Genomic DNA, 26,563 nt, shown 5'->3' with positions numbered 1-26,563 from the left:
CCTGCGTGGGGGAAAACAACCTGCTTGACAGTGACTCGGGCAAGTAAAATGATCTCATGGTAATACACAGTTATTGGGCACGTGGCTCTGTAACTTCTCTGGAAAAGGAAGTCGTAGCGCTCAACTGATGGTGCCCACCCACAGGATGATAATAACCTAGCCTGGCTTGTTTCCAGCCTCTAGTACTACTATATCCTCTGGACTGCGGCTGAGTGAGAGTGATGCAAATCCTATGCGGCAGGATGCGAGTCAATATCAGAGTACTTGCATATGTCAATAGACGTCCACACAATCGCTCGCAGCACATTCGCCGGTAGGCCGCCGTCAGTAGCTGCTGCAATCGAAGCACTACCCGTACTGTGCGTCCTCGTCATGACGATTGGAGTGGAGCTTTACCCTGCCACTTAACACCGGTACCCCATGATTTTGATATGCACCACCTGATAATCCCTTAAGTGTACGTCCTGTGTAAAGTCTCCCGTTAAAACTTGGTCTGCTTCTGGTGTCTGGAGAGCATGGTACCATTCTCCCCTTCATGTAGTGTCTGGTTCAGAGAGCAGCGCCAGCTGAATCGCCTGATCCACGAAGAGAAGTTGAGTTGGTATGACGCCAGAATGAGATCGGAACAAGCACAGAAAATACGAGAAGGCTACAGTATAGTCGAAGCGGGCATGGACCAAACAATAATTTACTGTCCCAAAAGTCCCAGATGCAAAGTGTGCGGAGTCAGAGGCTTGCGTAGAAATATCAAGCGACACGATAGTAAGGTAAATCATGATGATGCTAACGACTCCTCTAGTTCTGCATGTATCGAGAAGCTTAGCCGTCGCTGAGTTTTCGGCGCTCGTCGTCCGCCTGTGCGCCTGTCTACACGTCAGTGCCAGTGATACGATATAAAGTCAAGATGACGACTCACTGTTGTTCCTGACATACAAATGTGTCTGGCGCACCCTCCCACTCGTCTATGATATCATTCCCCTTCGGGTCCTCTGCATCCTCCCTATCTGGAGGACCAAACAGATCCAAAGCTAATTGAGTATGGGATACGCCCGCGTATGTAGTCACGCAACGTGGATTGACGAGAACGCGTGCTGCGAGGAAGTCCGCGTTAGGAATGGTGAGGCGCCCAGACTCAGGCGACTCAGCGGGGGGAGGATCCGCGAGCGGAAGGTCTGAAGCATCGTAATCGGATCCCGCGTTCGCATCGAGGTCTTCCTTGGCGGGCTGGCGGGGAGCCAGCTCTTCGTCCGGATCAGGCACAACGGCAGCCCGCTTCTCCGCACGAGTAGTCGGCTTCTCATCAGCCTCGAACTCGGGTTCGATAGAACGGATGCCCTCCCTCGCCTTGGACACCCAGAGGTCCCGACAGAACCATGCCTGCGTGCTATCCAAACACCTCGCTTCTGGGCCTCTGACTGGGGGGTCAGCAGACGTGCTTGCGTTGTGGAAGTCCGTACCAGCCCTGTAGGCAATACCGGTATAGTACGACTGAGCAGGATCAACCACATGCGTGCCCGATTCGCAGCAAAAGACTTGGAAGGGCAAATGTTGGGTGTACCGTTGAGCGCCGACAGCGTCTCGTGGAGGAACGGAAGTAAGAGGGGAAGTTGAGATTGAGGACGACTTGGATTGACGGAATTGGTCTCCATTAATGTCTCGCGTTCGCCAGCTGCGAAGTGGTCAGAGGGATAACCCAGCAGAATTGAAAATATTGGCATACCGATCAGAGAAAATGAAGAACCCGTTGTGCTCCGCCCAATCCATACCGCACACCATGGCGGCCTCATTAGCAACGCTCAACCTCATAGTCTCAAGTATGTCATTCGGGCATGTAAATCCCTTCAGCCAGATGACACGATGAAACTTAATTTTGCGCCTTTCGTAAAGCTCATGCAGTGGCTCTAGGACCAGGTTTCTGGCGTACGCTTCCTCTAAGGGGTAGTAAGCCGCGATAGGGTCCTCAGTCATTCCAGGCACAGTGCGAATACGAAAGGGTATCCCGAGTAGCGTCAGGACTGCTTCGCACAGATCTGTGAGCGTTGCAGTCGAGTCCGACGAGTCGTAGTCAAGCATGGACACAAAAATATTGGACGTCCCTAGCCGCTTCGCCAACTGTACAATGACAGCCAACTGGTCGACGAGGAAATGGTCCGCGGAATGAATGACCATGCCGATGTAATAGAAACGGTCCTGCCTGGCGAGATCGTCGTATGCATCTTCGTACTTGTTTTGGCCAAACGGTCGCGTGAGCGTTGGACAAAGAGCGGCAACCCAGCCGTTCAGAGTCAGCAACTGCTCGATAGAGGAGAATACAGCTTGCTCATCGATGTGGGACGTGTCGTGGCCAAGTATGCTTTGAAGTGTGAACATAATACCAACAATGAGAAAGGTACATGACTCACTATGGCTTCTGGAATCTTTCCCAGTGGTCTTGCACGCCATCCCTGATAATACCGGCGAATAGGTCGTCCCTCTCGTCTCTCCCTATCCGGGCCTGCAAGAATTTGTGCTTTTTGACATCAAGGACTTTATCCGAGCGTGTAACCAGGTCGAGAACGTTCTGTTTACGTATCTCTTGTGAATCCGAGTTGTAGAACGACGCGACAGAAGAAGCAGGAGAAGGGGACACGACGAACAGACGGACTAGTAATAGTACTGCGATGAAGAGAAGCAAGCGGATGAAGGTGCGACGACGGAGGACGAAAGCCATGGAAACCGTCCTGCGCTCGCCGAGACGACCTGCAGCGAGGAGGAAAAGGAGAACAGATAGGGTGGGCTGCTCACTTCCGCTGGCGTTGGCGGCAGCCAAATTACATGTTTTCCCGAAACAGTAACTCCCCAGATCTGTCTCTAGATCTCCCGTCGAACAACCTTCAAGCGGCTTTTCTCTCAAACTGCGAGCATCACCAAACTCTGTGATCTAGCGTCGCGACGAAAAGCATGATAATCAATGATGTAACGAGGTGGTACCCTACCGGGAAATGATTCGCAAAGGTGTGGATAAGTAAGTATTTACACCGCCTAGCGCCTCCTCGCGCCAAATCCCTTGAACGTCGCACCGTCATCTGAATCCACATCCAGGGCGATAGTCTGTTTCCTAGGGCCTCTAGCTTGAGCAGAGGGTTTCTTGCTCGTGGTCTGTGTCCTACTGCCGCTAGACCGCAGAGTCAATTCTTCGTCGTCATCGTCGAATCCCTTGTCGAAAACATCATCGTTCACCGCTTGGCCTTGGCTTTGTTCCTCGTCAGACTCTATGAACAAAGGCTGCTTCTTGCTCTGAGTCTGCGTCTGCGTCTGCGTTTTCTTCCGAGTCCGAGGCTGCGGGATCTCTTCGTCTCCAGAATCCACGTCGGACACAGCAGGAGCCGTCGCCTTGCTCTTGCCCTTTCCTTGAGTCTGCATAACAAACTTCCCACTTCGTTGGCTGCGTTTCGATGATCGTCCCTCCGGCTGCTCAGCAGATCGCGACCGGGATTGCGAGAACATCTGTGATCCGTCTTCTAAGTGCTCTGGAGATGTGATTGAATCATCGCAGCAACAGTTTTAGAATTCGTTCGACTCACGAGATTCCATTCCGTAATCTTTGTTGTCCACCAACAACTCGATCAGAGGCCTTCCTTCACCAATGACAACTTTCTGCAGAGTGAACGATGAGAAATCCGTTCACACGCAAATCATTACACTTACCTTCATAAACTTCTTGAAGTCGGGTCTGCCCTCCCAATCCATCCTTTCTCGCCCACGTCTGAGCGGTTGTCGTCCTTCTCTGTGCTCCGGTACATCCATTTCCATGATGAGCATGAAGTTGCCTCGCAGATTGTGATCGTCGCCGAAATCGTCAAGTACATCCCACTCCTTCTGCTGCTGGTCGTGTTCCAAGTCAGGCTTCGAGATCTTAAGGTTATTGAACTCCCGATCGAAAAAGTCCTCGATTTTCTTTCCTCGTTTCGTGGAAGCGACAGCTTTGAGGAACGCCTGGTCGGTATCTGGCTTTCCAGGAGCAGCACCTGCTCGACCATGGGTCTTCTGAATCTTCTGCGCCTGCGTTGCCGGCTTGGACGGCGGCTTCGCGACAGTACTTGGAGGCTTCTGTGTGCCACGCTGAGAAGTGGTAGCCTCGACGGCGTTGACGTTTTCGATAGCACGCCTCTTATGTTTCGGTTCAGGCTCGTCCATCTGCACAACGCCATCCTCCGCCTGGTTCTTCCTCTTTGCGCCCCGGGTCAACTTTCCAAACATCTGTGATCGGACATCAGCAGTGGTGGTATCTTCTTCCTCCTCTTCCGCCACAGCCATCAGCAGTTCTCCCCCAAACCGAGTCCGCCCAGGTAACTGCGTCATGCCGCTCTCACTTTGCGTTAAACTCTGTTTCTCGTATGGGTACTGGCTATCGAGCGGTTCGCCGGTAGATCCCAGTAGCTGTGATTGAGCGATCCGGTCGGGGTCGCTCTCCTCAAACAACGCTTTGAATTTTTTGAGAGGGGGTTCGCCTGCGCCCGGGATTGCGACATCCTCCGATAGGCCGAGTAAAGATGGGGGCATCTGAGTTGCCCCTACGCGGCGCTTGAGTCGAGAGGAGCGACCGGGTGTTGCTGCCTGCTTCTTCGTCACTAACTGACATAATGAACTTGGGAACCAGGATGATTAAAGACTCACAGTAGTGCGTGACGGTCCCTCAGGCTCAACGGGTGCAGGTTCCTCAGGCCCTGCACTTGGACCTCCAGCCACAGAATCTCCGTCGAGAATCATAGACGGGTCATCGATTCCAATAATAGTGGGTGCCCTAGACCGTCCCGCTCGGCGAACTAGGGTCTGCACGGCCAGACAAATTAGTAACGCAGATACAGTGCAAGATGTATGAGACGTGACGACACACTCTGCGTGGTTTCGGCGGTTCCATCGCTTGCGTCTGCCCCTCAGCGGCGTCCGATGCAGCCGAGGGAGGCGAAGGAGCGCGAGATGACGCGCGAGACGTCGCTCGCCGTGGAAGCCTCCTTCTTGGAGGGCCAGTCTCGGGCGCTGGTGCAGGTGCTGACTGTGGTTCAGACCTAGGCAGGTGAGGTGGAAAAGTGGGCTCGTCCTGAATGGTGTTTGGAATAGCATCTGGAAGAGGTGACGAGGCTTCAAAGATAATTAAAAGTGATGTGTCAGAGCAAGTGTGCAATGCAAGGACAACGGTGCGATCACCTTGTTGTTTAGAACTTGCCACTAAGAACGACGCATCCGCACGAACTACAGCCTCCAGAATCTTCTCATGTGGTATAAACGTCAAATCAAAGCTGAAAGCACGAGAGAAGTGAGTGCATGAGGTCACGGTCCAAAGCGAAGGCGTACCTCGTAGCCTCCTCCTCTAATTCCTGCCAACGATCATCCCCCACAGCGGCGACGATGCTATCCTCATCGGCGACGAGAGTCAGAGCCCTCTTCTTGCCTTTACCTTTGGCGAGTACTTGATGGAGACCTCGTCTGCCTCCATCTACAGAGCAGCATTCATACTCCCCTTCACCACTTTTTACCAGTTCCCGCATCATCTCCTGTGCCTCTCTTCCCTTTTCACCCACAAAAATGAACCGATAGTTACGAAACATGCCCACGCGTGCTTCATCCGGTTGCCATACATGAAAGCTCCTCAGTGCCACAGGTAGCATAGGTGAAAACGCAGGGTGATATTTGGTCACCGGTGGAAGGACGAACTTCTGTTCAAGCATTGAGGGTGCTCCATTAATGGATTCCCCGAGAGACAACAAGTCTGTGAGCCATTCTGGCTTCACAAATTGTGCGGCGGATATGAGAGATATCGCAATTAGTGGAGATAGAGTGTACGTAGGAGTAAGGTGGTGCGTGACCTCCGCCCGAGGTGTCACAACCATACTAACGCCTGGACAAATTGTTGGCTAGTGACAACGCGAAGACAAGTAATTCTCGCACCTAGGCTGGCGCAGGATTGCAGGGAGAAGGGTAGCCTGGCTCGTGGTGCTGGAGAATAGCAGCAGACATTCTCCCATAGTATCCTGATGAAAACAGCTTTCAGCGACGAATGATGAGGAAGCTAACGCCACTGACTTCACTTCCACGCCCGTGACCATCAGTACAGAATCATCATGCTTCAACACTGCTCTTTGGCCCGGGTTGACGGTGAGAGGCTCTTTGCGACCAGGCCGTTGGATGTGGCGTGGCTTTCCGAACACTTCTAAGATCAGCTCGGGCTTAAAGGCGGAGTTCATCTACCTTCTGGTAAACCTCGTCCGGAGTTGCTGAGGAAAGATCACGCACCACATCATCTTCAGTACACTCTTTCACGATGAAAATCGCGTGGCGATGTGAGACCTTTTTGTTTCGAATGAGCAGCGGCTGATCTTTCCTGCCCACGATATACTCCTTGCCGGTCTTGAGGAGTTTAAGGTCTGAAAGACATTCAATAAGCATGCTCAATACAGATTAAGGTGTGCTCACTGATTTTACTTAGGTTATCAGCGTCCTCGCCGTCGAAAGGGCCGGAGAGGACCCACATTGCGGAACGCTGCCGACAGTTAGATGCACGGTGGTCAAGAGACAAACGCGTACACGTGCTTTCATTCAACGCGCGTCGCACCAACAATATTTATAACAATATTTAAATACTTATACAGGAAACTCTCCAACTATCATAATTAAGGTTGAGTGCATTCATTTGGGAGCTAGGGTACTGGATTTACGTGTAAACAGTTACATTTAAGGTTACGGAGAGAGAGAAAAATAATGGAGCAGAATTTATGTGGCCGCCAGCTTACGACGGCGCGTCTGGAGTAACAGTCGCAGGTGGAAGTTGAGACGAAGGAGGAGCTGCAGGAGGAGGGTTGGAGATGGACATTGCCAAGGTCGAAGCCCACTGAGGTTGCGAACCGACAGGAGCCTTATCATTTATCGTCTGTCCTGGAGGGTAATAGGGCACGGCCTGTGCAGGAGGCGCATATGGCACAGCCTGTGCAGTAAGAGTAGAAGTCAAGGTCTCTCCGTACGCATTCGGCTTGGGACCCGTGTATGGTCGCTGCCACTGCAGTCCACGAGATTGGTACTGGTTTGGAGTATAGTTATATCCACTGTGCCCCCGGTACGTTCCTGCACTCTGGTATGCAGTCGATGCGTACTGGTAGCTCTGTGTCGACGGCCCCGATGTGGCGTACGAAGGAGTGGCATTCGGCGGTGGGAAATTATACTTCCAGGCAGCTGACGAGTACTGATAGGTGTTCGGTCGCGGTGGATACGGCGCAGATGGAGGAGTGTAGACCGGCGCAGTTGCCGTTGATGGTCCCGGAGAAGGTACTGACAACGAGAGGGTGGGTTGGAGCGGTATCGACAGAGGAGATACGGCCTGATTTCGGGCGTCGACAGGAGGAGTAGCCGTCGAGAACCTGGGGAATGCAGCTCGAGGTTGAAGGGTCGGAAGCTGTGCGGCAAGCTCTGACAAGGCCGGGGACATCTCAGTCAGAACCTACAGCTTCTAAAAAGTCAACTCACGAACGGGCTCAGGCGCCGCTTCGGTAGGTTTCTGACCAACGGTCAGACCCTCCGTATTGCCGAAAACTACGCTGCCCCACTTGAATTCTCTCTTGAGGCCCCTATCCCACAAAACCTCCACCGAGTTCGTCTCCTCAATGACACGAAGGAGTGACACCTCGAATACACCAGCACTCACGCGCAACTTGATGCGTGTCATGGGTGGCAACGCGACAAGATCGTCGCGAATCCTCTGCTGTTTCAATTCCTTCTTCTCTTGTGCAATTTTCTGCGAACGATAGTGTTGTGTCAGTGCTGCTGGCACTATGGACTAATGCAGTACCGACCGGGTTGTGCTGTGAGCATAACACCTGCACTTCGACTTTCTTGACAAACTTGTACACATGGGAACTTGAGGGTTCCGCACTATCTGTCACAGGCGCCACTGACATGCCAATCGTCGGAGTTCCCGAGAAGTCAAGTCCGTTAGCTTCCGGAACCAGAGAGGCTTGGTCCAGTGGCATCGTCAGTCCATCTGCAATAGCAGGCACGTCCACTACCATCTGCGGAGGATTGAGCGTAGTCGGCATTTCTTGAGCACCCATTATGACAACCTCTTTTTCCACCTCTCGAAGCACATTGAATACGATGCCACTGGCGGCACCATCGCGTGCACATGATACGTGGAATGCCTTCGGGCACTTGCCCTTCGTGCACTGAACAGGCGCACCGTGAGCCTTATGGCGAGTCTTTGTGCAAGCAGAACATTTCTGTCATAGGAGATCTTCAGAATCGCATGAAATTAGCTGACTCATGAGCACGTACCAGATTCCAACGATCCTTCACAATCGCATCTACGCCGAAGACGACTCGTTCCTTACCGCGCGTGCCGTCGTCTCGCACTTCCCCAATCTCAACCTCGTCAACCCACGTTTCCGGTACGATGTTCGCACAGTCCTCGTGTGCCATCCAGACAGCGGTCTTAGGGTCAGCACCGGGCACGCTCTCGCCCTCCTTACGCCACAGCGGAGGGTCCTGCACTCGCAGAACTCTATCCTGGTTCATTGACACGCACAAGCAGCACGGAAACACCTCAGTCTCCTTGGGTTTTGGTCCGAGCTTCAAGGTGACCTTGGTCGCTAATTTTGATGAGGATGCCTCAGCTGGGCCGCCCTTTGTAGTCTTCGTCTTCTGTTTCTTGGTCTTGCAGGAGCCGTCGCTGCCTTCCACCTTGCGCTTGCGAGAGGGTTGTTCCCTGCTCGACTCCGACTCGTTTTTGATGCGACCGGATTTACTAGATTTCAGCTGCGGTTGGCTGGTCTTCTCCTGGGCCCGCTCCGCCTCACGGTCATGCATAAGTTTTTTGACATCGATGCGCACACTGTAAGGACCCGCGAGTCAGAAAAAAAGTAAATACTGGAGCAGGTACGCCGTACCTGAAGGACACACAGCTGCATACTTGAGCGTCTTGACCAAACTTCAGCCAGCTCTGGAGAGCGAAGTTCACGCTTTCCGCGCAGTTGAAGCCGAGATTAAAGCCAGCATGGTAACCGTTTGGATACGTAATCACAAACTCGCCCGCGTGCTGTACGAGGCAATTGGGTCGACATGAAGATTGTGAAAGGAGCGTTGGGGAAGCAAGGAAGGACTTGTGCCGTAGAAACTGTCGGCACAAAGAACTGTCCTTCGGGAAATAGCCTGCGAAGTGGTTAGAAGATCAGGTGATCTGAAAAGTACTGATATGGATATCTCCTACCTCTCAGGGTTTGTTCAAGAGCCGTAGCTCTAGCTTGCGGGACGGCATACCAGAACTTTGGTGCACCAAAATGGATATAATTGATGCTGAACAAGTCCATATCTTCGACATGCCACGCAAAAGTGGCTCGCCACATGCCGAAATACAAGTACGGCGTATTCACCCCCGGAAGTCCTTGAGACGACGCAGGGAGGAGGCGAGACAAGGCGGATTCAAGGTGAGCAACGTTCCAGCTCTTTGTTTCAGATGTAAATAGGGTGCCTATATAGAAAAAGAATGGTCAGGATGATAATCGATAAACCTCAACTGGCACACATTGACGGACCTTGCATATCAGCTCCATACCAAGCAGGTCTACCCAATCCACAGTTCCTCCAGTATCGTCTCTCGAGCTCCTTGCAAAACTCCGGCGTATAATCAAATGGCGTAGTGTTGGGAGGGAGCCAGTCTGAATGAGGATCAAACTTCTCTAGGAACTTCTTGTCCTTGTCAGCCCTCTGAGCAAGACTGGCCTTTCTAGCGTCGCGGGACTGTCCGACACGTTTGCCCTTGACATTGGGTTTCTCTTCGGTCTCTTCCTCACCCAGCCTAAATGGAGTGTCCCGGACTGAAACAGAATCGAGTACACTGACTGTGCTATGGGGCTCCACGTGCTCAACGGAGAGTCCTGAGTATTGGTCGCCGACAGGGGTAGCAGATACGACTGCACAGCTCGAAGAGGCGAAAGGCTGTGGAGAACCGTCGCTGAGATGGGCTTGAGAGTTATTTTCCTCCTCTTTTATGTGCGTGTCCGCGTCTGGTTCGGCAGTCTCCGACTTTCCTGCCTTCTTACGCGCTCTCCTTGTTCGCGCCTTCGCGCTGCCGTTCGTCGCGCGCGCACGCAGTCCTACGTCGTCAATGCCCGGCGCGCGCAGCTCCTCTTTTTCGCACAGCTCTGACCACTCGCGCACACTCATGACGCGCGGTTTCTCGAGATTCTGCTGGCGGAAGAGCCCACCGCTACCGAGCATATGCTGCTCGATCGGGTTCTGCAACTTGACACGGGCTAACTGCGGGTTCAACGGCGGCAACGCATCCGTCCTGCGACCGTACGATTACTTGAACATCGCTTATCATGACCAGCAGGAAGACTGCGCGACTGACCACTCCTTCGGGGGTATAACCTTCACTATCCCACTCTTCTTGCCCCAACACTCAATCCTGTCCATGTATGCCTCAAAGTCCTCGAATTCCTCCACAGTAGGTTTGAATACAGGTATACCGCGTTGGGCCGAGGGGTCATCCTCTGGATCAAGCCATGTCTTGCCATCGGAGTCGGGGGAAAGTGGCAGCTGCTGGGCATTCTCTGAGCCATAGAAGTGGTCTGGTTGAGTTGGCACTTGGGGTGTCGGCGCACGAGAAGGGGTGAGAGAAGGTGTGGAGCTTGCTGCGGTCGACATTGCTATCGCAAATGCTGTTCCGTGAGATACACTGGACCTGCGTATACCGACCGAAAGCGATGAATGCGGGCGTGAAAGTTCAAAACAAGTCTCAAGAAGTGATATTCGATGGTTGTGAGATGCAGGGAGAGTGGGCGGGTGGTTGATGGTGGACGGAAGGGACGACTCCGAGTCGCTCACTGGATTTCCCGTCGCGCTCATCCTGAATAGCTCCCATGCCCCAATATGGTTATTCCGGCCCTGAAGTCGCACTTAAGACCCTTATCTCCGAAGCCTTGTTGGCCTAAAAGGCACTCAACAAATATTTAAGCATGAACTAATCCTCTCCGGATTACGTAAAGCGTGTCGACGCGCGTCGAGTGCGCAAGCTCACTAGACAGACACACTCTCTTCCTCGCCATGGACCACTTTCCGACAAACTGGGGCCGCCCAGTATGTTCGTGTTCTATTTCTTACGGGGGTACTTACATTGTGCTGTAGAGAAATGACCTGTACGATGCGTACAACACATTCCCGATCCATGCTCGACCGTCCATCGCTAAGGACGCATTCGCCGAGGGCGTACAGCACACGCAGTGAGTTTCCTATGACAATTCACTCCAAATTCAATAACGAATCTTTGGTGTCAGACAGCCCATCGTGACTGGCACCAGCGTGCTCGCTATTAAATACAAAGACGGCGTCATGATGGCCGCCGACAACCTCGGTTCGTACATTCCCTCACTTGCAGCAACACTTCCATCTTACACATTCCATAGCTTCTTACGGCTCACTCGCACGATTTAAGGACATCCAGCGCCTTCATCCCGTCGGCAGCTCTACCATCATCGGCGTCTCCGGTGACCTCTCCGACTTTCAGTACCTCCAGAATCTCCTTGACGGTCTCGTCGTCGAAGAGTTCACATACGGCGACAGCGATGCGCACGACCTTGGTCCTGCTGAGGTGCACGAGTATCTCTCGCGTGTGATGTACGCCCGCCGCTCGAAGATGAACCCCCTCTGGAACTCCATCCTCGTCGGCGGTCACAAAGACGGCAAGTCGTGAGTCTGGGTCTTATAAATGCTTCGCATTCCACACTGTACTGACATGTTGTCCAGGTTCCTTGCTTACGTCGATCTCCTTGGCACGACCTATTCCGCATCTTCGATCGCGACCGGCTATGGTGCCTACATCGCGCTACCACTCCTCCGCAAAGTCGTCGATGGTGAGCACGAGCAGCTAACGGAAGAAGAAGCGCAGAAGCTGCTCCATGACTGCATGCGTGTGCTCTATTACCGTGACGCGCGCAGTATCGATAAGGTGCGTCATGTTGTTGCTGCCCATTACTCGACCGCCCTGCCATTATGGAGTTGCCGTTGTCTTGAATGTTTTACTGACGCCTGCGCTCAGTATCAAATTGCGATCGTCAACTCATCAGGCATCTCCATCTCCGAGTCCAAATCTCTGGACACGAAGTGGGACTTCGCGGAAGGCATCCGCGGGTACGGCGCTCAGACACAGTGATACGGCGGAGGGTGTTAGGCGCTGATCTGAGATACTCCCTCAAGGGAATGAGATATCGAGGTTGGATTTGGTGTACGTATAACGCGTTGGTGGCGGTGACGCGTTGGACTTGCAGGTAGCTGTATATGTACAGTCGCACGCGAGGAAGTAACTTGCATTTGTTGCCCATATTGCTCTCGCTGTCTGTGCGGCAAACTGAGCTCCTACTGAAGGTAACACTGTCCATATGATGCTTTTCTGCGTGTACGTACGTGTGAAAATAATCCGTTAGTGAAAACATACAGGGTCCTGGAAAGCTACATGTCAAGCGAACCTCAAAGGGCGCGATCGTAGTATCGCTTGATCAGCGACGCCCAATTGCGCTCAATTATGGCGGCCAAGATATTTTGGGCGGGGAGGGATAGGCAGGTCTCTCAGGTGGGCCGGCAGTACCTTCGCCCCCTCCCCTAACCAGTCTAACCCTCTTCCACACATCTTCTCACTTTCACCTTCAGTCGCATCACTGTTATCGCTTGAATCGTCATCGCTTGGGGCATCCTCGCTGGAATTCCCGTCTTCTCGCGTGGACGCCCTCCTGCTTCTGCCTGCGTCAGTCACCAGCCGCAACATCGTGCGGTTTACCAGCGCGCATTGGAACCACGCGAATATTCCTGGTCGAACGTTGGAGCCTAACGTGCCTACAGGGACATTCGGATACCTTGACTTGTTGCGCCTTCCCTCAGGACGAATAGGGCCACAACCAGGTGAACTGGACACCCCTATGTGACACACGGAAAGGAAACCGTCAGCCGTTAGGGCTTTATTATGAAAGGACGCAATCACCTCGTAAACACCTCAACCACCATTCGAAAGTACCGTTCGAATTCTGCTGGTGCGCCCGGGCCGCCGCCGCAAACGTTTGCAATCCAGGACGTGGGTCATGTTTTACGAAATGATGCACCACACCAGGCTCGTCCGGAAAAGTCCCGGGAATGGGCACAGGAGCAGCAAAGTTGACCAAATTGCCAAGGACAGGGTGGATAGATGGGACAGCAGACTTTGTCTTCTTGCCCTTCTTGGGCTTCTTGAAATTCCCCTTGCTCTTGTTGTTAGCATTCACGATTGAACCGGCACTCACTTCCATTTTGCCAAGAGGCACACACCAACGATGCCAGCACTCCCAGGCTGTGCGGATCGGATATGCAGGATTTAGCTCGGCATACAGGTCGGTGGCTTGGCGCAAGGCGTCATCAACTAGTCTTTCATATTGGTCAGGCTCCGTGAGCTGCGCTTTCTTCGCGACTCGAAATGCAGCGAGTGTACTCGTAAGAAGGGACGCTTGCGCAACCGGCATGGAGAGCGGAGGGGGCCGGATGCGATACTCCGGACGAGGCTCTGGAAGTACCTCGACAGGTTTATCGGGTTGCTCTATTAATTGAGAAGGTGGTGCTTCAGGCGGCATTAGGGGAGACGGGATGGCAGCTGAAGCCGCAGAATCGACAGGTCCGAAGACAAATGATTCCGAAGGAGGGGGCATAGTTTCTGCTTCCTGCTCCACCCAGCCTTCAAAGGTATAGGGCGCGCGCCTCCTCGAGTCAATCTGGACCAATGCAATGGGATCTGAGACATCAAGGCCCCGCAGACTGCGTTCTGAATCTCGTCTTGAGGGCAAATCGCACGCAAGCAGCCGCGTGGGCAATGCATAGTGCTGTTTGTTCTGCAGCGGTGCGCGCGGATCTTTGGATTCCACTTGCGGCTTCACTGCGCGTCCATGCATCAGGGCGTACTTCTCCTTGGCTCTGTCCACACACATGTGCTGTGCCAGACTACGGCGAGTATCCATGTCCTTCTTTGAGTCCCGCATCCGATCCGCGATCCACTTGCGCAAAGTTCCTAAGAGCACATTGTTGTAGACCTGCGAGATTTTCTCCCAGCCAGCCTCAGCGGGGGAGTAATGAGCAATTACATCCAGGAGAAGCAGTATCTCTACCATGCTCCAAGGATCCTGCCCGAGTACTTCGGTCGGATCGTCTGGCGGAGGCGGAGGCATGCCGATTATTGCAGGGAAATGCTGACTTGGAGGTAGTAAAGCGGGACCAGGAATAGATAGAGATTCGACTGCCTTGTGAAGATTGTAGACTTCATAGCCTGGTGGATGTGCTTCGAGAGTTCGCTTATACAACTCTAAGGGATCACCGAATACAGCTAACGCCTGTGCTTCAGTCTCCGCGAGTGCTTTGTAGTAGTCCGCAAGCGTGGCTGGAGGGTTGTTGATGTCCACATGCACCCACCAGTCTTTGAAGCCGTCCCATTCTGGCACGCAGATGGGACCAAAGGGCGGATCATCTGGTACATGCTTGACAGGGACGATATCGTGCTGGGGCAGAGAACCAGTAAGGAAAGCCCTGAGAGCTTGGGCAGGACTTCTAGGCTGCTGTTGGACCGCAGTTGGCATTTCGTGTGCGGGTTGCGAGTTTGGGTCCATATCTATATCGGACCTTGTGCCGGCTATTGCGCCCCCAGTTCCTGCGTCACCCTCCTTAGTGCCGTCAAAGACTCCCCGCGGAAGAGGACTCTCAGATTGGCCAGGAGTTCGCTCACGAGGTAAACCATCCTTGAACGATGAGATGTGCCACTCGGTCCTGGTGTCCGCATCTGCCTCTTGCACTTGCAACTCCTGCAAACGCATTTGACGTCGGAAGGATTGCACCATCTGGTTCTGGAAATCCGGATCGTTCAATACATCGTCGATTTTTGCGCCGAGTGCGCAGATATTGTTATTCGACCCCCCAGTATCGACGATCACGGCAGTGGCATCAAGGCCACTTGCATTTTCTGTCGAACCAGAGGCACGAGGAGATTCCCGGGCCATTTCGGCGAGCACTCGCGCTTTACTAGTAGCAAACAGCGCAGGTAAGAAAGATGCCAAGTCCTCATCGCTCGTGGATTCAAGTGTCCTTGTGTGGGGAAGAATAGGCCGGGAAGAAGACCCCGTGGCCATATCCATTTCAGGGAAGTGGGATTCAGTCCTGGCGTTCACCTGGCCTTTCCTCTTCATGGTGGTGGCAAACACGGATAGAAGAAACAAGATGAACTTACTCTCGTGGGGTTTCCTAATTTACTGCCGAAGGAGGCTAGGCTGTGACGGGGCGCGCGCTACAGTGTACAGCACCTGTGTTTGGAAGACATGAATGCCGACAATGACGGTAGAGAAGTTGCTCTAACGTACCAGTACCGCAGTGGGGAAACGTGTCGACAGAAGATACAGGACGCTGACACCCTAGCACGATGGCAATCTCGACAATACACAGCACGGGGCGGATGAACTGGCACCAGAAGGTTAACGACGAGTGTCGAGAATGACAACGTTTAAGGCGGAAAATTGGCTCGGCGATTGCGTACACGAGTAGGGGACGGCATCCTTTTATGCGAAAGGCGAGGGGTTACGGCCACATACAGACAATGCGTGCATGATGGACACACGCGCCTCGCCGCACGCGATGTGTGACCGACCACAAATTGACGACCGTGCGGATTGTCGAATCAACACGGAAGAATGGAAACATGAGCAATAGACCAATTGCGAGATTGTTTCCGCGAAATAATGTCTCGAGGTGCAGAGGGATTTCACCACATTCCAAGACCATCGCCAGGCCCGCGTTATTCTATATGTCACATTGTGTACATGCTGCAGACCCACAAAAACAAGACGCGTGCGACTTGCCCATCAACTGATCCATTGTCCGCCAACTGCATGCAAACCTGCAGGCAGCCGTCGTTACCATGGTCTATAGATCTCCGTTTTCTTTGTTCCAGTCACGGAGCGAATGTGTGTTCGTGTGAAAGAAATACACGACAGACAAACGCGATCCGATTGAGACGACGGAAGCAAAATACACTTGTCGGATCCGGACGTGCACGTGAACCCGTGACTTTGAATGTTGAACGTTGAACTTGTGCAGTTAACCAGATGGACGACTATAATCCGACCGATGCTCAACAGAGAATTTTGACACAGCAACAGAAATAAAATATGGATGTTCGATGGGCCTACATACGCGGAGACTCGAGACGGCGCTGCTGGCCACTTGTTAGTCACTGGGTGCTTCAAGTTGCCCGGGCTCGCTCATGCATGCTGATCATGGACGTCATAGTTCAAACAGATAAGTGTTCTCTATCAGCTTGAAAACAGGTGTGCAATATGCATGTCTCTCTATCTTGGTCCTACTTTTCGGCAACCTTACCACTCCCGAAGCCAGCTCCCGACCTGGAGATGTCATGCCGAGCTCGCCCGTTCCTTCCGCCTGTGAAACAATATCCCCGAGATGCACATGAACCCAAACCCCACGATGGTACAAAGCTTCAAGCGTATCCCGAGGTAAAATTTAGCATACCAACGCGGCGCAGGGATGACTCAGTCCAGGACTCACCCCGGCGAAGACGAGCGCATGCCACCATACGCGCTGCACGTTCACAGCATCTGCATTGAGGAGAGCACCCGCGATCGGGTTCCCGACGAGCATGGCGATTGCAACGACGGTGTAGGCGAACCCCATCCTGACGCTGCACACACGTCAGTACCTCCTCCAGACCACATTCGCACTGACACCGCACTGAACACGCACCCAAGCTCACTTACATCCCGACACAAGACCCCGAGCAACGAAGGAATCAGCGAGATATCTGCACCAACAGTACGCCGTAATTAGCATCCCGCCGCTACCATCTGCCAACTCCGCCAAAGCGAAAAATGGCGCTCACACGCTCCCGACGCGAACCCGAACAGCAGCCCCACGATGACTGCGCCCGCGGACGTCGTCGCGCCGAAAATGCTGAAGAGTAGTGTGGCGGACGCGAAGACGGACGGGAGGAGCAGTGCGTAGACCCCCCACTTGTCGGCGAGGAAGGGCGGGATGATTCGGCCTACGATGCTCCCAGCATTGAGGATCGCGAGCTGGAATCGAGTTCCGATGGGAAACATTCGGGTAAGCGAGATGCTTTAGCGAAGTGAAGCACAAACAGCAACGTACCAAGTAGGTCGTGACCCGCGCATTCACGCCGTGGTCCGATGCAAATAGTTGCAGGTAGAATACTAGGCGTCAAAACAGACATCAGATCTCCAGCCAAATAGGGAAAACAACGGCAGCCTCACATGGTATGTAAGATCCCATACTTGTGAAGAACGCGCTATGCAACGACCCGTACGGGAAGATTAACGCACGTTCACCGTCCTAAGCTGTGGACAGCCTACCCTGCAATCGACCACATGTACGCACCATCCCTCAGCACCACCTTAAAGCTTCTCCAACTCAAGCCCATCCGGCTCCCCAAGCGGCGTGGCGGCGCCCGCGTCCTCACCAGCGCATTGGCCAGCAAGAGCAGCCCGCCGACGAGCCCCCCACTTGCGCGCACGCCTCCCGCAAAGCCAACGTGCGGGTCTTGGAAGAGACGGTTCAGCATGATCGGGAACACTATCCCGCCCGCGGACGCGCCGCTCACGACGATGCCCACCGCGAGCGCACGTCGGCGGCGGAAGTGGTGCGACACGATGCTCAGGGAGGGGAGGAACGTTAGACCGAGGCCGATACCCATGCCGACGCCTTGAGCTAGGATGATCTGAGCGGACATCAGCCAACCTGCATGATGCCAATGGCTGGACTGGAGATGGACATGGATGCGCACTTGGTAGTATTGGTTCCGGCTTGTGAGGGAGAGCATAAACATGCAGAAGACGTACAGGAGCGAACCGACGATTTCCAGGTGGTGGCTGCAAGTACTAGTCAGACCGTCTTTTCTACGTGAGAAATTAGGCGGGCAGAGGCACGTACAAGTATCCTGCGTCAAAAGCCCGTCCTACTAGAATCCCCGGAGCATACATCAGGAACAGCTGCAAGCCGCCTATCCAGCTCAATTGCAAGATCCATGGTGTCAGTACAGGATAGGAGGCGGGAGACAACATCTACCTTATGTCGGAGGATGAATATAGTGGAAGGAAGTCTAAGGCATAGAAATCTGGAGCGAGTCGAGTCAATGGAAAAGGTATTGGCATGCTCCGACAACGGACCTTGGTAGACTCCAAACGCACTGACGTATCTGGCAACGGGCATAAATGAAATTAGTGTCCGAGTAGTTGTATACGGTGGCAGTCTCCAGCTTACCCAAAGGTGCAAAATTGAATCATCCACCTGAGCACCCGTTCGATGCGAATCAGTGGTCGAACGGGTACGCCAGCCAGCTGCTGGAGAAACTCACGCTCCGGCTATCGTCGACCATGCAGACAAACCGCCATCGGGGGGCGGTGGTGGGCCCTCTCGGGCCGGAGGCGTTACCACGACTGTGGAAGTGCTCGACTTGGTCTCGGACGAATCCACAACGTCAGACATGATATGCAGGTGGTATACCGGAGTCAAGTAAGGCGGCGCCAGCGGCTTGAAGAAGAGTCGAGTGGGTGCAACTTGGGAGCTGAAGGGCGCGGAGGCCCATGTAAAGAGGCTCCCGAGAAGGATCAGTGATCCTGGACGTGTGTGCAAGTTTGATGCAGAAGACAGCGAAGCGTGCCATAAATCCAATGCGTGGAGCACATATGAGGAAGACGCGGGACGCGGGACGATTCATCGCCTGCATTTTACACGCGTCCCTCGCAGCATTCTCGCGGGATCCTCCATAAAGAATTCGCTTCTCTGCGTCAGGTCGCTCCTCCCGGGTCCATTATGTCGCGGATAAAACTTTCACATCTAGTATGGAAAGTATCACACTAGAGAGAGACGTTGTCCGCACCAGCTGTCCAGAGCGGAAATTGACGCGCCGAGGCCTCACAGCCGGCACCAACATTATTTTCAGAGCTTTCCCCTCTTTGCCAAACATCATGGCTTACAGGGTTGCACACGCCTCGAGATCTGGCAGTCGGCCAGGCTACAATTGGAGGCTGGCGATTGCACCGGCGGAAATCGTGGTGGCGTAAACTTCTTCCCAGGGTAGCTTCGCTCGGTGTCCGCGACGCTGTTCCCCATGGGGGGAACTGGGGCAGTGGGAGACTAGCCTCGGTTGCGATAAAGTCACACTGTACGCTTCAGAACTTGGAGTCCTCGGTGGCGTCAAGCTTGCTGGCGGACTGCTACGAGGTGGATGCTCCGAGCATTCGCCAACTCACCGGTACCTCGCCGTTTAGGTCACCGGGAAACGCGCTCATGCCGGCATTCCAAACCATCCCGGTCGGTAAATTACTACTTGCCATCTCAATATTATTACCTGCCAACTGCCGCATCCCATCGAGAACAAATCTCCACGACTAGTAGTACGACAACCATGAGCAGCCCTCAGCAACCCACCATTCCCTTCATGGGAGATATATGGCCGAAGCCCTTATCACGATGGTCTCGAAGGAATTCGGGAGGTCCGGCTCGTAGTACTTCGCCCGAGCATATTTTAAGAGCGGAAGAAACGCGGAACACTAGAAGGTAGGAAGAAACCCTCTCTGACTTGCGGATGCAGATGACTCTGGAACAGATGCGGGAGAAAAGGGCTACAGCTTCAACGAAGAAGTGAATGATTCCTGCAAGGAGCCTGCATGGGTTGCTGGAGGGTAACGGAGTGTGCGCTGAGGTTGAGGTGGGCACGACTTAACCAACGACTACATTAGCCGACAGCATACGTGATATTTCCAGCGATGCACCTGTCTCTGGCATACCCAATTGCCTCTATCCTAGCCTATCCTAGAAAGCAGGAAAGGCATCACCACTCACTGTGACCAGGTATGAGAAAGAGACCGAACTAGATATGATCCTATACGATCCTATGGATGCGCTCTCACGTCGATGCCAGGCCACTCGAGAGACTCAACATCATTTGGTACGGGTTAATGTATACCTCGGGCACCACCGTTGGAATGGCACACTGAGCGCGGCTCAAGTTTCGACAATGCCAGAAAGAGCCTGCAGGTTATTTACTCTAGTATACGTTGCACCTGAAGCTTGAAGGCTTGAAAGATTGTATTGGAGTACACGAGAGGAAACATCCGTCGTCAAGTATCGACTTCTAAGCCGGGGGCGACGGCTCGAATAGTAGAGATCAACTCAGTGGGCGAAGACGTTCGGCAGGAAGCCGCAGGTGGCTGTCTATAGTTCATGAGTACTCCTGAGATGATAGCTCTAGTATATATATATATACGGACCTTGGAAAATCTCCATGGACGCCGTACGTAGATCTTCAAAATCATCGATTGTCAGAAATTTGTCCGGATAATTATCGGCCTCCAAATAAGGTAATTTTTGGGCGCTTTCCGGCACCGTCGGGAGCATTCCGGGCCTTTTAGGCCACCTGCGGGGCCGACAGTCACCTCCAGGTCCGGACCAGGAGATGGCATTCCGGCCTTCGAGAGGTCAAAATGTCCGGAGGTGAGACAGCGTCGACCGCAAATCTTGGTTTTTTTGTCCGGATGCGAAAATGGTGGGGAATATGCGAGACGCCAACGAACACGTGTGTCTCATCCTCCTAGCTGATCGGCGCTCCGATCTTGGTTTCGATCTTCTTCCGACGACTCGACTGGCGCTGGGCAAGCTGAAATCACATTAATATTGTGGTGCTGTCGTAGTGATGACCGGGCTGTGCCCGGTGCGTCCATCTTCCGCGCCCTTTCTATTCTTAACCATATGACACCCAAACACGTCCAAGTCCTTAGGTCGACTTAGGTCGAGCCAACCTGTAAACTCAGGTAGTCTCTGTACTGTACTTAGTACCACTAGTAGGTATCTCGCCAACGTCGCTTGCAGTGGTTCACTTTTTTGAATCAGAAACATGCATAAACTTTTGTACAACTCTAGGATCCTTCCTTCAATGCACTCACAGGGCTCTCACACCTTCAAACTTTCTCAACGCCGCATGGGGGCGTTGTGGTGTTCGGAGGAGAAGTCAATCTAATCGAGATCCCCGGAGTCGATCTCGGATGCATCAATTATTTGGTCCCGGACTGTGGTGCATTGTGGTGTCAGTCCTCGGCTTGGATCTGTTTAGTATGCTAGGAACACCAGTTTCAAAAATGCGATATATTAGTACTTACGCCACTTATAAGTAAGCCAGGCTCTTCGAAAGGGGGTAGGGCGCCTCTCACCTCTTCTGCAGACATGTCAGAAGGTGGATCGCAGCGGTCCTTGTTCGGGCGACAGACACTTGTCACGGTGAAGAAGACAAGGTATATGACGGTTACTCGGCCCAAAAGGCACTCTGAATGTTCAAGATATAAGATTCTCCTTCACATTATCACGGCACACAGCTATATAAGCCCTCCCCATCCTCCCCATCCATCATTCGAACACCCGTTCACAGCCCCGACCAGCCACACCTCGCCTACCCACCTCGCATCCACCATCCCTCCCATCACGATGTTCGCCCTCCGCACGCTCGCCGTCCTCGCCCTCGCTGCCGCCGCCCTCGCGCGCCCGCAGTCCAGCTCCCAGTGCGACAGCGGCTCCATCGCGTGCTGCGACAGCACCTACGACCCAGAGTCGTACGAGGCGCAGTTCATCATGAAGGCGCTCAATATCGACCAGACGAACCTCCCCGCGGGTAAGGTCGCTACCTCGTGTGGCGGTGGCATCAGTAACGTCGGCGGCGGAAGCACCTGGTGCGCCTCAGATACTCTCGCCGCGGTGCCATCGATGACTTACGCTTCGTGCTCGCAGCGCGAACATCCCTGTTTGCTGCGAGAATAACACCTTTAACGGCCTCGTTAATTTCGGGTGCACGTCCATCCCCATCATCCTCTGAGCGGGGATACCCGTCAAGATACCGCGGATTGCAAAAGACGATGTTCGGTACGCGTGGCTTCGTTCGGTCTGCTTCGACGCACACGCTCACGCGCTAGCATTTGCAGTTCACTTGTCTGGGGCTTGGTTTTCGCTCTTTTCCCTTGTTATATAGGACGCTGGTTAGATAGAGACCTGCAGGCATGGAAAGATTCAACGCCGGTTTCGTTCGTTGTATATACAGCTGTCATTTCGTTAAATGTCCTAGATGTAGCCCTTGTTTGCGTGGAGAAGTCTGTCTTACTTATTCGTTGCCACTTCCATCCAAAGCAGTGAGTTATGTTACACGGTGTCCAAATTTCTCTTACCGACCCTTTCCACCATCATCCAATCGTCTGCAACTGACGTCAGAATGTCAGAAGACAGTCCCATCGCTCTCAATGTCAATGGGTGGACCCCCTGTCGCTGGACGTTTCTGCCTCGCAATCTCCCGCCCACCTTTCCACGTCGCGCTCTCGAGCACCTGTGCGAGAGTGAGCTGGGCGGGCTTCAGTCCGAGCTTCGCACGGATGGCGTCGGCGATGCGGTCGCTGCGTCGAGATTGTGTCAGTGGGTAGAGTGATAAATCAGACCAAGGCTTACAGCTCTATGACGGTCATTGCACGCCATTCTACGATGGCCGCATGTGAGGGTGGGAGCTTCGGGATGGCCGATGTTGAGTCCGGGTAGAAGGACTGTGGGATCGCTCCTGGGCGGAGAGTGAGGACACCCAGGTCTACGAGTAACCCGCCTGCGTGCTCACAGATCAACGGAAGAGTGCCACAGTGGAATGACGTCATCGCGCACCGTTGCGGTACTCAGGGAGGCCGGTCATGTTCTCAATGCCCTCGAACTGCCAATGCAACACCTTCTCCATGGGCTCGATGAGGCTATACGTGATCCAGCCGGTGAGCTTGTGGAAGGGAACGAGGTTGTCACCCTCCGCCTTCGCGTCCGCCGTGAGTGCGTGGCATGGCCAGCAGTCGCCGAGCGAGATACCACCGAACGTCGTGCGCGTTGTAGGCCAGATAGGTGCAAGGCCTTCGATGAGCGCGCCCCACAGCGAGAAGATGTGCACCCTCCGCGTCGACCCGTCCACTTTCGACTCAGACTCGAGGAAGTCTGCAGGACCTGCGGTTGGCTGCTTTCATGGCGCACAAACCATAGGGGACGGCGCACCAATTAGGTTTCCCGGCCGCGCCTCAGAGCCGAAGTACGTTTGGTTCTCCTTGAGGGCCGTGCTCAGGTTCGCAAGTAGCGCGGTCCGGCCGTCGATACCCACCATCGGGTTCGCGTCGTTCACCTGCATGGCTTCCGTCATCTGAGCGGCCGTCACCCGCGATAGTCCGTCGGCTGGAACACGAACGGTTAGCGAGGGCGCACGTGCAAGTGGAACGAGGGAGCGCATTCACCATCGACTTGGTACGGGTTCTCGGCCCTTACGGAGAAAAGCCCCCTCTCGAACATGTTGATGCTCGCGACGCCGAGCCCCTCGGAACGCATGAATGTCTGACCTGAGTCATCCTCGCGGTACGTCCAGGTGTTGCCAGCGCCCGCGTCGAGCAGCACGGAGACGAGAAAGAGATCGATGAGGCGCCTGCAGGTCTCTTTCGCGTCGGGGGGGTTTGGCGAGTGCTGCCACTTGGCTATGAGAAGCTCCACGCGCGGACGCCCTGCATCGAGGTGCCTCCAGCGACCGTGCGGGGGGATCTACGGATGCGTGTGTCATCGGCCGGCAGTTGTCGTTCGCAGTGTCTCGGTGGACTCACCGAGGCATAATTGGAGCCAAAGTCTCGCTGATGCGCAGGCATCGGGGTCAGATAGCGTTTTATGGCCGAGCCTGACGAATCACGCGCTTACATTGATGATACTGATACAGAACGCTGCGACGTCCTGCTCCTTCTCCGGGTGGTACTCAAAAAACTCGAGTTTTCCCTGCCTTGCTAAGGCATGTACGCGGCCGCAGCGTTCGCGTATTGCTGGTAGGGTCCTGAGGTACGCGACGGTTTGTTCTGCGTTGAAGGGCTGCCCGAAGTCCATTGTCGAATATGATGCTCGCAGAAGCAGCACCGAAGGTTTCACTGCAGTTAAACCACGTGACCCTATCCGACTTTCTCGGAGAACAGCGTCTCCCGGACTGGAACTGAGACAAGATGAGACTCTTCAAGCGATCCCGTCGCATACACGACTGTTCCAGTCATGTCGCCCCGGTGTAAGTGCCAGGTAGCGGTGGTCCGCTGAATTCGAATTGACCGCTTTCGCTTTTGCAGGTCCGTCATGATGGTTACGTAGACGCTTTTCAGCACGATGAATGCGGGCGCGCTCAGAGTCGCGACTCTATAGGCAGACGCGTAAGTACTCTACATCGGACCCTCTTAAGATGTCCGCATTCGCTTGTTCGATTTTTAACCCTCCATTCTCTTCTCTTTGGCGCCATGGCGTCCTTAGGCCTATCCTTAGAAACCCGGTCTCAGGATTCTACACAAAATACACTCGAAGAAACTGCCATCGACGAGGACAGGGTCCCAAAGGGCGATGCCTCTATTCCTGAACACAAGGCAAACCAGGCCTTGGAGAAGGAGCGCGACACAGATGTTCCCGACTATGAGGTGCGCTTTGACGCGGATGACCCAGATAATCCGAAGAATTGGTCTCTCGCCTACCGCTGGTACTTAACTATGGTTGCTGGCCTGCTGGTCATGAATGCGTGCGTTCTTGAGTGGTGTCGCACTTTGCGTCACGGCTTACCCTTGTCCCAGAACGTTCGCGAGCGCAGCGCCAACGGGCGTTGTGCCTAATCTCATCGAGTATTTCAAGTTCAGCAAGGAGGTCGCGACTGCCACCATATCTCTATTTGTCGCTGGCTATTGTGTCGGTCCTTTGGTGTGGGGACCGCTGTCCGAGCAGATTGGCCGACGCCCGATATTTATCCTCACATTCATCGTCTACACGGGATTTCAAGTCGGATGTGCCCTCTCGCGGAACGTTGCGTCCATCCTGATCTTCCGCTTTCTTGGCGGTGTTTTCGCTGCAGCACCATTATCAAATAGCGGGTAAGCATCGAATTTTTCTTGATGCATAACTGCACGCGCTGATCTCATTCTAGAGCACTGATGTCCGATATATGGGACGCTGGGCGACGCGGAAAGGCCCTTGCGTTATTTACCCTCGCACCTTTTGCGGGACCTGCAATAGGGCCGCTCGTCAGCGGCTTTATGGGTGTCTCGGGCGTTTCATGGCGATGGGTGTTTTGGGTGTTAACAATTTTTGCGGGTACATGTCTCGCGATAATCGTGCTGACTCTTCCTGAAACTTACGCGTGAGCGAACAACCTTATTTCTGGTATCTTATCGTAGTTTACCTTAGCCGTCGGTAGTCCGGTCATACTCGTGAGGAAGGCGCGTCGCAGACGCAAGGAGACCAGAGACGATCACTATTGGGCTCCTCTAGAAAAACGGGACATGCCGTTATTCCAACGAGTGAACAGCATCGTGGCTCGCCCATTCATCATGTTGGCCTGTGAACCGATGCTACTGGCTGTGACGGTTTACATGAGCGTAAGCATCTTTCGTGCCTTGTCTGTACTGATCATAAGGAAATCTGACGTGTGCTGCTAGTTTGTGTACGGTTGCATCTACCTGCTCTTTGTTGCGTACCCGATAGTTTTTACTATCGGCCACCATATGAGCGAAGGCATCACCGGACTCATGTACCTTCCGATCCTCATCGGCGGATGTCTCGGCGTCCTGTTGTATCTCCTCATCTTCAATCCGCGGTACGAGCGCGAGATGGCGCGCTACGCCCCACACCCAGTCCCCCCCGAAGCGCGGCTCGAGATCTGCAAGTACGCCGCGCCGATCTTTGCACTGTCGTTCTTCTGGTTTGCGTGGACATCGTACCCAACCGTCTCGTACTGGGCGACGCTCTTCGCGGGGCTGCCCCTCACATGTGCGACGGTGTGGGTCTTCCTCGGCCTGAACAACTACACTATCGATGCATACCTCTTCTTCGCCGCGAGCGCGCTCTCGTGCGTCACCATCGTGCGGTCGCTCTTCGGCGCGGCGTTCCCGCTGTTTGCGGCGCAGATGTACGCCGCGCTGAACCCTCGGTGGGCGTCGACCCTTCTCGGGTGTCTCGCGCTGCTCATGTGCCCTATCCCTTTCGTGTTGTCGCATTACGGGCCGAAGCTGAGGATGCGCTCGCGCTTTGCACCGACGCTCCCCGCTCCCTCTCTCTCTCCGGTGGTGATCAGGGAAGATGAGCGAGTATGATGCTTTTCTGCAGCACTTTCTACGAATTGGATACATGTGTCTCGCTCTTTTTAAGTATTATTAGTGGACTAGGATTAATGTTGCATGTGGCCGTGAGGACTCCACATACCAGACCACGTAGTTTCCGTGCGGAAAGCCTGCTTCCCGACCTCAGGCAATCAGGAGCTGCGGTCCTCCGCGATTCGATGAATCGAAAGCGGGTATTCCTTATTTTGCAAAACCTCGTATAAATGTTCGAAGAAAAGCAGTCTATTGGCACATTCTATGACCACTTCCGCACCATCTACTGTCGGAAGCAACTCTCCACAACGTAAGGTCACAGGAAATAAAGGTCTAATATTTGATAAACGACAGAGTAC

The 26,563-nt window shown here is 53.8% G+C and overlaps 9 protein-coding genes across 9 annotated transcripts; 3 read left to right on the top strand and 6 right to left on the bottom strand.

Annotated features, from left to right (window-relative positions):
- Window positions 1–772: 772 nt before the first annotated feature.
- SCP_0802390 (glycosyltransferase family 69 protein) lies at window positions 773–2,710 on the bottom strand (the record flags this gene model as incomplete). Its single annotated transcript, XM_027760829.1, has 4 exons — window positions 773–863; window positions 917–1,669; window positions 1,721–2,353; window positions 2,403–2,710. The coding sequence occupies 4 exons, from the start codon at window positions 2,708–2,710 to the stop codon at window positions 773–775; spliced, it is 1,785 nt and encodes a 594-aa protein (XP_027616630.1).
- Window positions 2,711–3,021: 311 nt separating this feature from the next.
- On the bottom strand, window positions 3,022–6,511 carry SCP_0802380 (hypothetical protein; the record flags this gene model as incomplete). Its single annotated transcript, XM_027760828.1, has 11 exons — window positions 3,022–3,509; window positions 3,564–3,636; window positions 3,688–4,596; window positions 4,657–4,812; window positions 4,877–5,121; window positions 5,188–5,279; window positions 5,335–5,878; window positions 5,929–6,011; window positions 6,064–6,224; window positions 6,274–6,404; window positions 6,454–6,511. The coding sequence occupies 11 exons, from the start codon at window positions 6,509–6,511 to the stop codon at window positions 3,022–3,024; spliced, it is 2,940 nt and encodes a 979-aa protein (XP_027616629.1).
- Window positions 6,512–6,766: 255 nt separating this feature from the next.
- SCP_0802370 (hypothetical protein) lies at window positions 6,767–10,671 on the bottom strand (the record flags this gene model as incomplete). The annotated part of the gene is made up of 8 exons (XM_027760827.1): window positions 6,767–7,440; window positions 7,498–7,765; window positions 7,824–8,246; window positions 8,302–8,857; window positions 8,913–9,174; window positions 9,233–9,493; window positions 9,558–10,312; window positions 10,376–10,671. 8 exons carry the CDS (start codon window positions 10,669–10,671, stop codon window positions 6,767–6,769), a joined length of 3,495 nt encoding a protein of 1,164 aa, XP_027616628.1.
- A 399-nt stretch (window positions 10,672–11,070) lies between these two features.
- SCP_0802360 (Probable proteasome subunit beta type-7) lies at window positions 11,071–12,175 on the top strand (the record flags this gene model as incomplete). The annotated part of the gene is made up of 6 exons (XM_027760826.1): window positions 11,071–11,103; window positions 11,152–11,246; window positions 11,301–11,377; window positions 11,430–11,712; window positions 11,770–11,971; window positions 12,062–12,175. 6 exons carry the CDS (start codon window positions 11,071–11,073, stop codon window positions 12,173–12,175), a joined length of 804 nt encoding a protein of 267 aa, XP_027616627.1.
- A 363-nt stretch (window positions 12,176–12,538) lies between these two features.
- Window positions 12,539–15,161, bottom strand: SCP_0802350 (hypothetical protein; the record flags this gene model as incomplete). Its single annotated transcript, XM_027760825.1, has 2 exons — window positions 12,539–12,933; window positions 12,998–15,161. The coding sequence occupies 2 exons, from the start codon at window positions 15,159–15,161 to the stop codon at window positions 12,539–12,541; spliced, it is 2,559 nt and encodes an 852-aa protein (XP_027616626.1).
- Window positions 15,162–16,430: 1,269 nt separating this feature from the next.
- Window positions 16,431–18,537, bottom strand: SCP_0802340 (Aspyridones efflux protein; the record flags this gene model as incomplete). The annotated part of the gene is made up of 13 exons (XM_027760824.1): window positions 16,431–16,514; window positions 16,585–16,717; window positions 16,780–16,837; window positions 16,916–17,108; window positions 17,185–17,246; window positions 17,307–17,341; window positions 17,406–17,770; window positions 17,837–17,921; window positions 17,983–18,060; window positions 18,118–18,166; window positions 18,219–18,247; window positions 18,313–18,339; window positions 18,407–18,537. 13 exons carry the CDS (start codon window positions 18,535–18,537, stop codon window positions 16,431–16,433), a joined length of 1,329 nt encoding a protein of 442 aa, XP_027616625.1.
- A 2,736-nt stretch (window positions 18,538–21,273) lies between these two features.
- SCP_0802330 (Fruiting body protein) lies at window positions 21,274–21,916 on the top strand (the record flags this gene model as incomplete). Its single annotated transcript, XM_027760823.1, has 3 exons — window positions 21,274–21,341; window positions 21,423–21,773; window positions 21,832–21,916. 3 exons carry the CDS (start codon window positions 21,274–21,276, stop codon window positions 21,914–21,916), a joined length of 504 nt encoding a protein of 167 aa, XP_027616624.1.
- A 393-nt stretch (window positions 21,917–22,309) lies between these two features.
- On the bottom strand, window positions 22,310–23,973 carry SCP_0802320 (Uracil catabolism protein; the record flags this gene model as incomplete). Its single annotated transcript, XM_027760822.1, has 7 exons — window positions 22,310–22,484; window positions 22,537–22,684; window positions 22,741–23,055; window positions 23,113–23,286; window positions 23,346–23,643; window positions 23,703–23,729; window positions 23,794–23,973. The coding sequence occupies 7 exons, from the start codon at window positions 23,971–23,973 to the stop codon at window positions 22,310–22,312; spliced, it is 1,317 nt and encodes a 438-aa protein (XP_027616623.1).
- A 271-nt stretch (window positions 23,974–24,244) lies between these two features.
- Window positions 24,245–26,204, top strand: SCP_0802310 (Uncharacterized MFS-type transporter; the record flags this gene model as incomplete). Its single annotated transcript, XM_027760821.1, has 6 exons — window positions 24,245–24,284; window positions 24,382–24,640; window positions 24,693–24,986; window positions 25,040–25,252; window positions 25,310–25,490; window positions 25,551–26,204. The coding sequence occupies 6 exons, from the start codon at window positions 24,245–24,247 to the stop codon at window positions 26,202–26,204; spliced, it is 1,641 nt and encodes a 546-aa protein (XP_027616622.1).
- Window positions 26,205–26,563: the final 359 nt, after the last annotated feature.

Source organism: Sparassis crispa, assembly GCF_003851025.1.
Source record: "Sparassis crispa DNA, contig_000007F, whole genome shotgun sequence".
Classification (NCBI taxonomy): Eukaryota; Fungi; Basidiomycota; class Agaricomycetes; order Polyporales; family Sparassidaceae; genus Sparassis; species Sparassis crispa.
The sequence above is the reverse complement of the archived record's forward strand: the minus strand, read 5'-3'. Positions and strand labels throughout refer to the sequence as shown.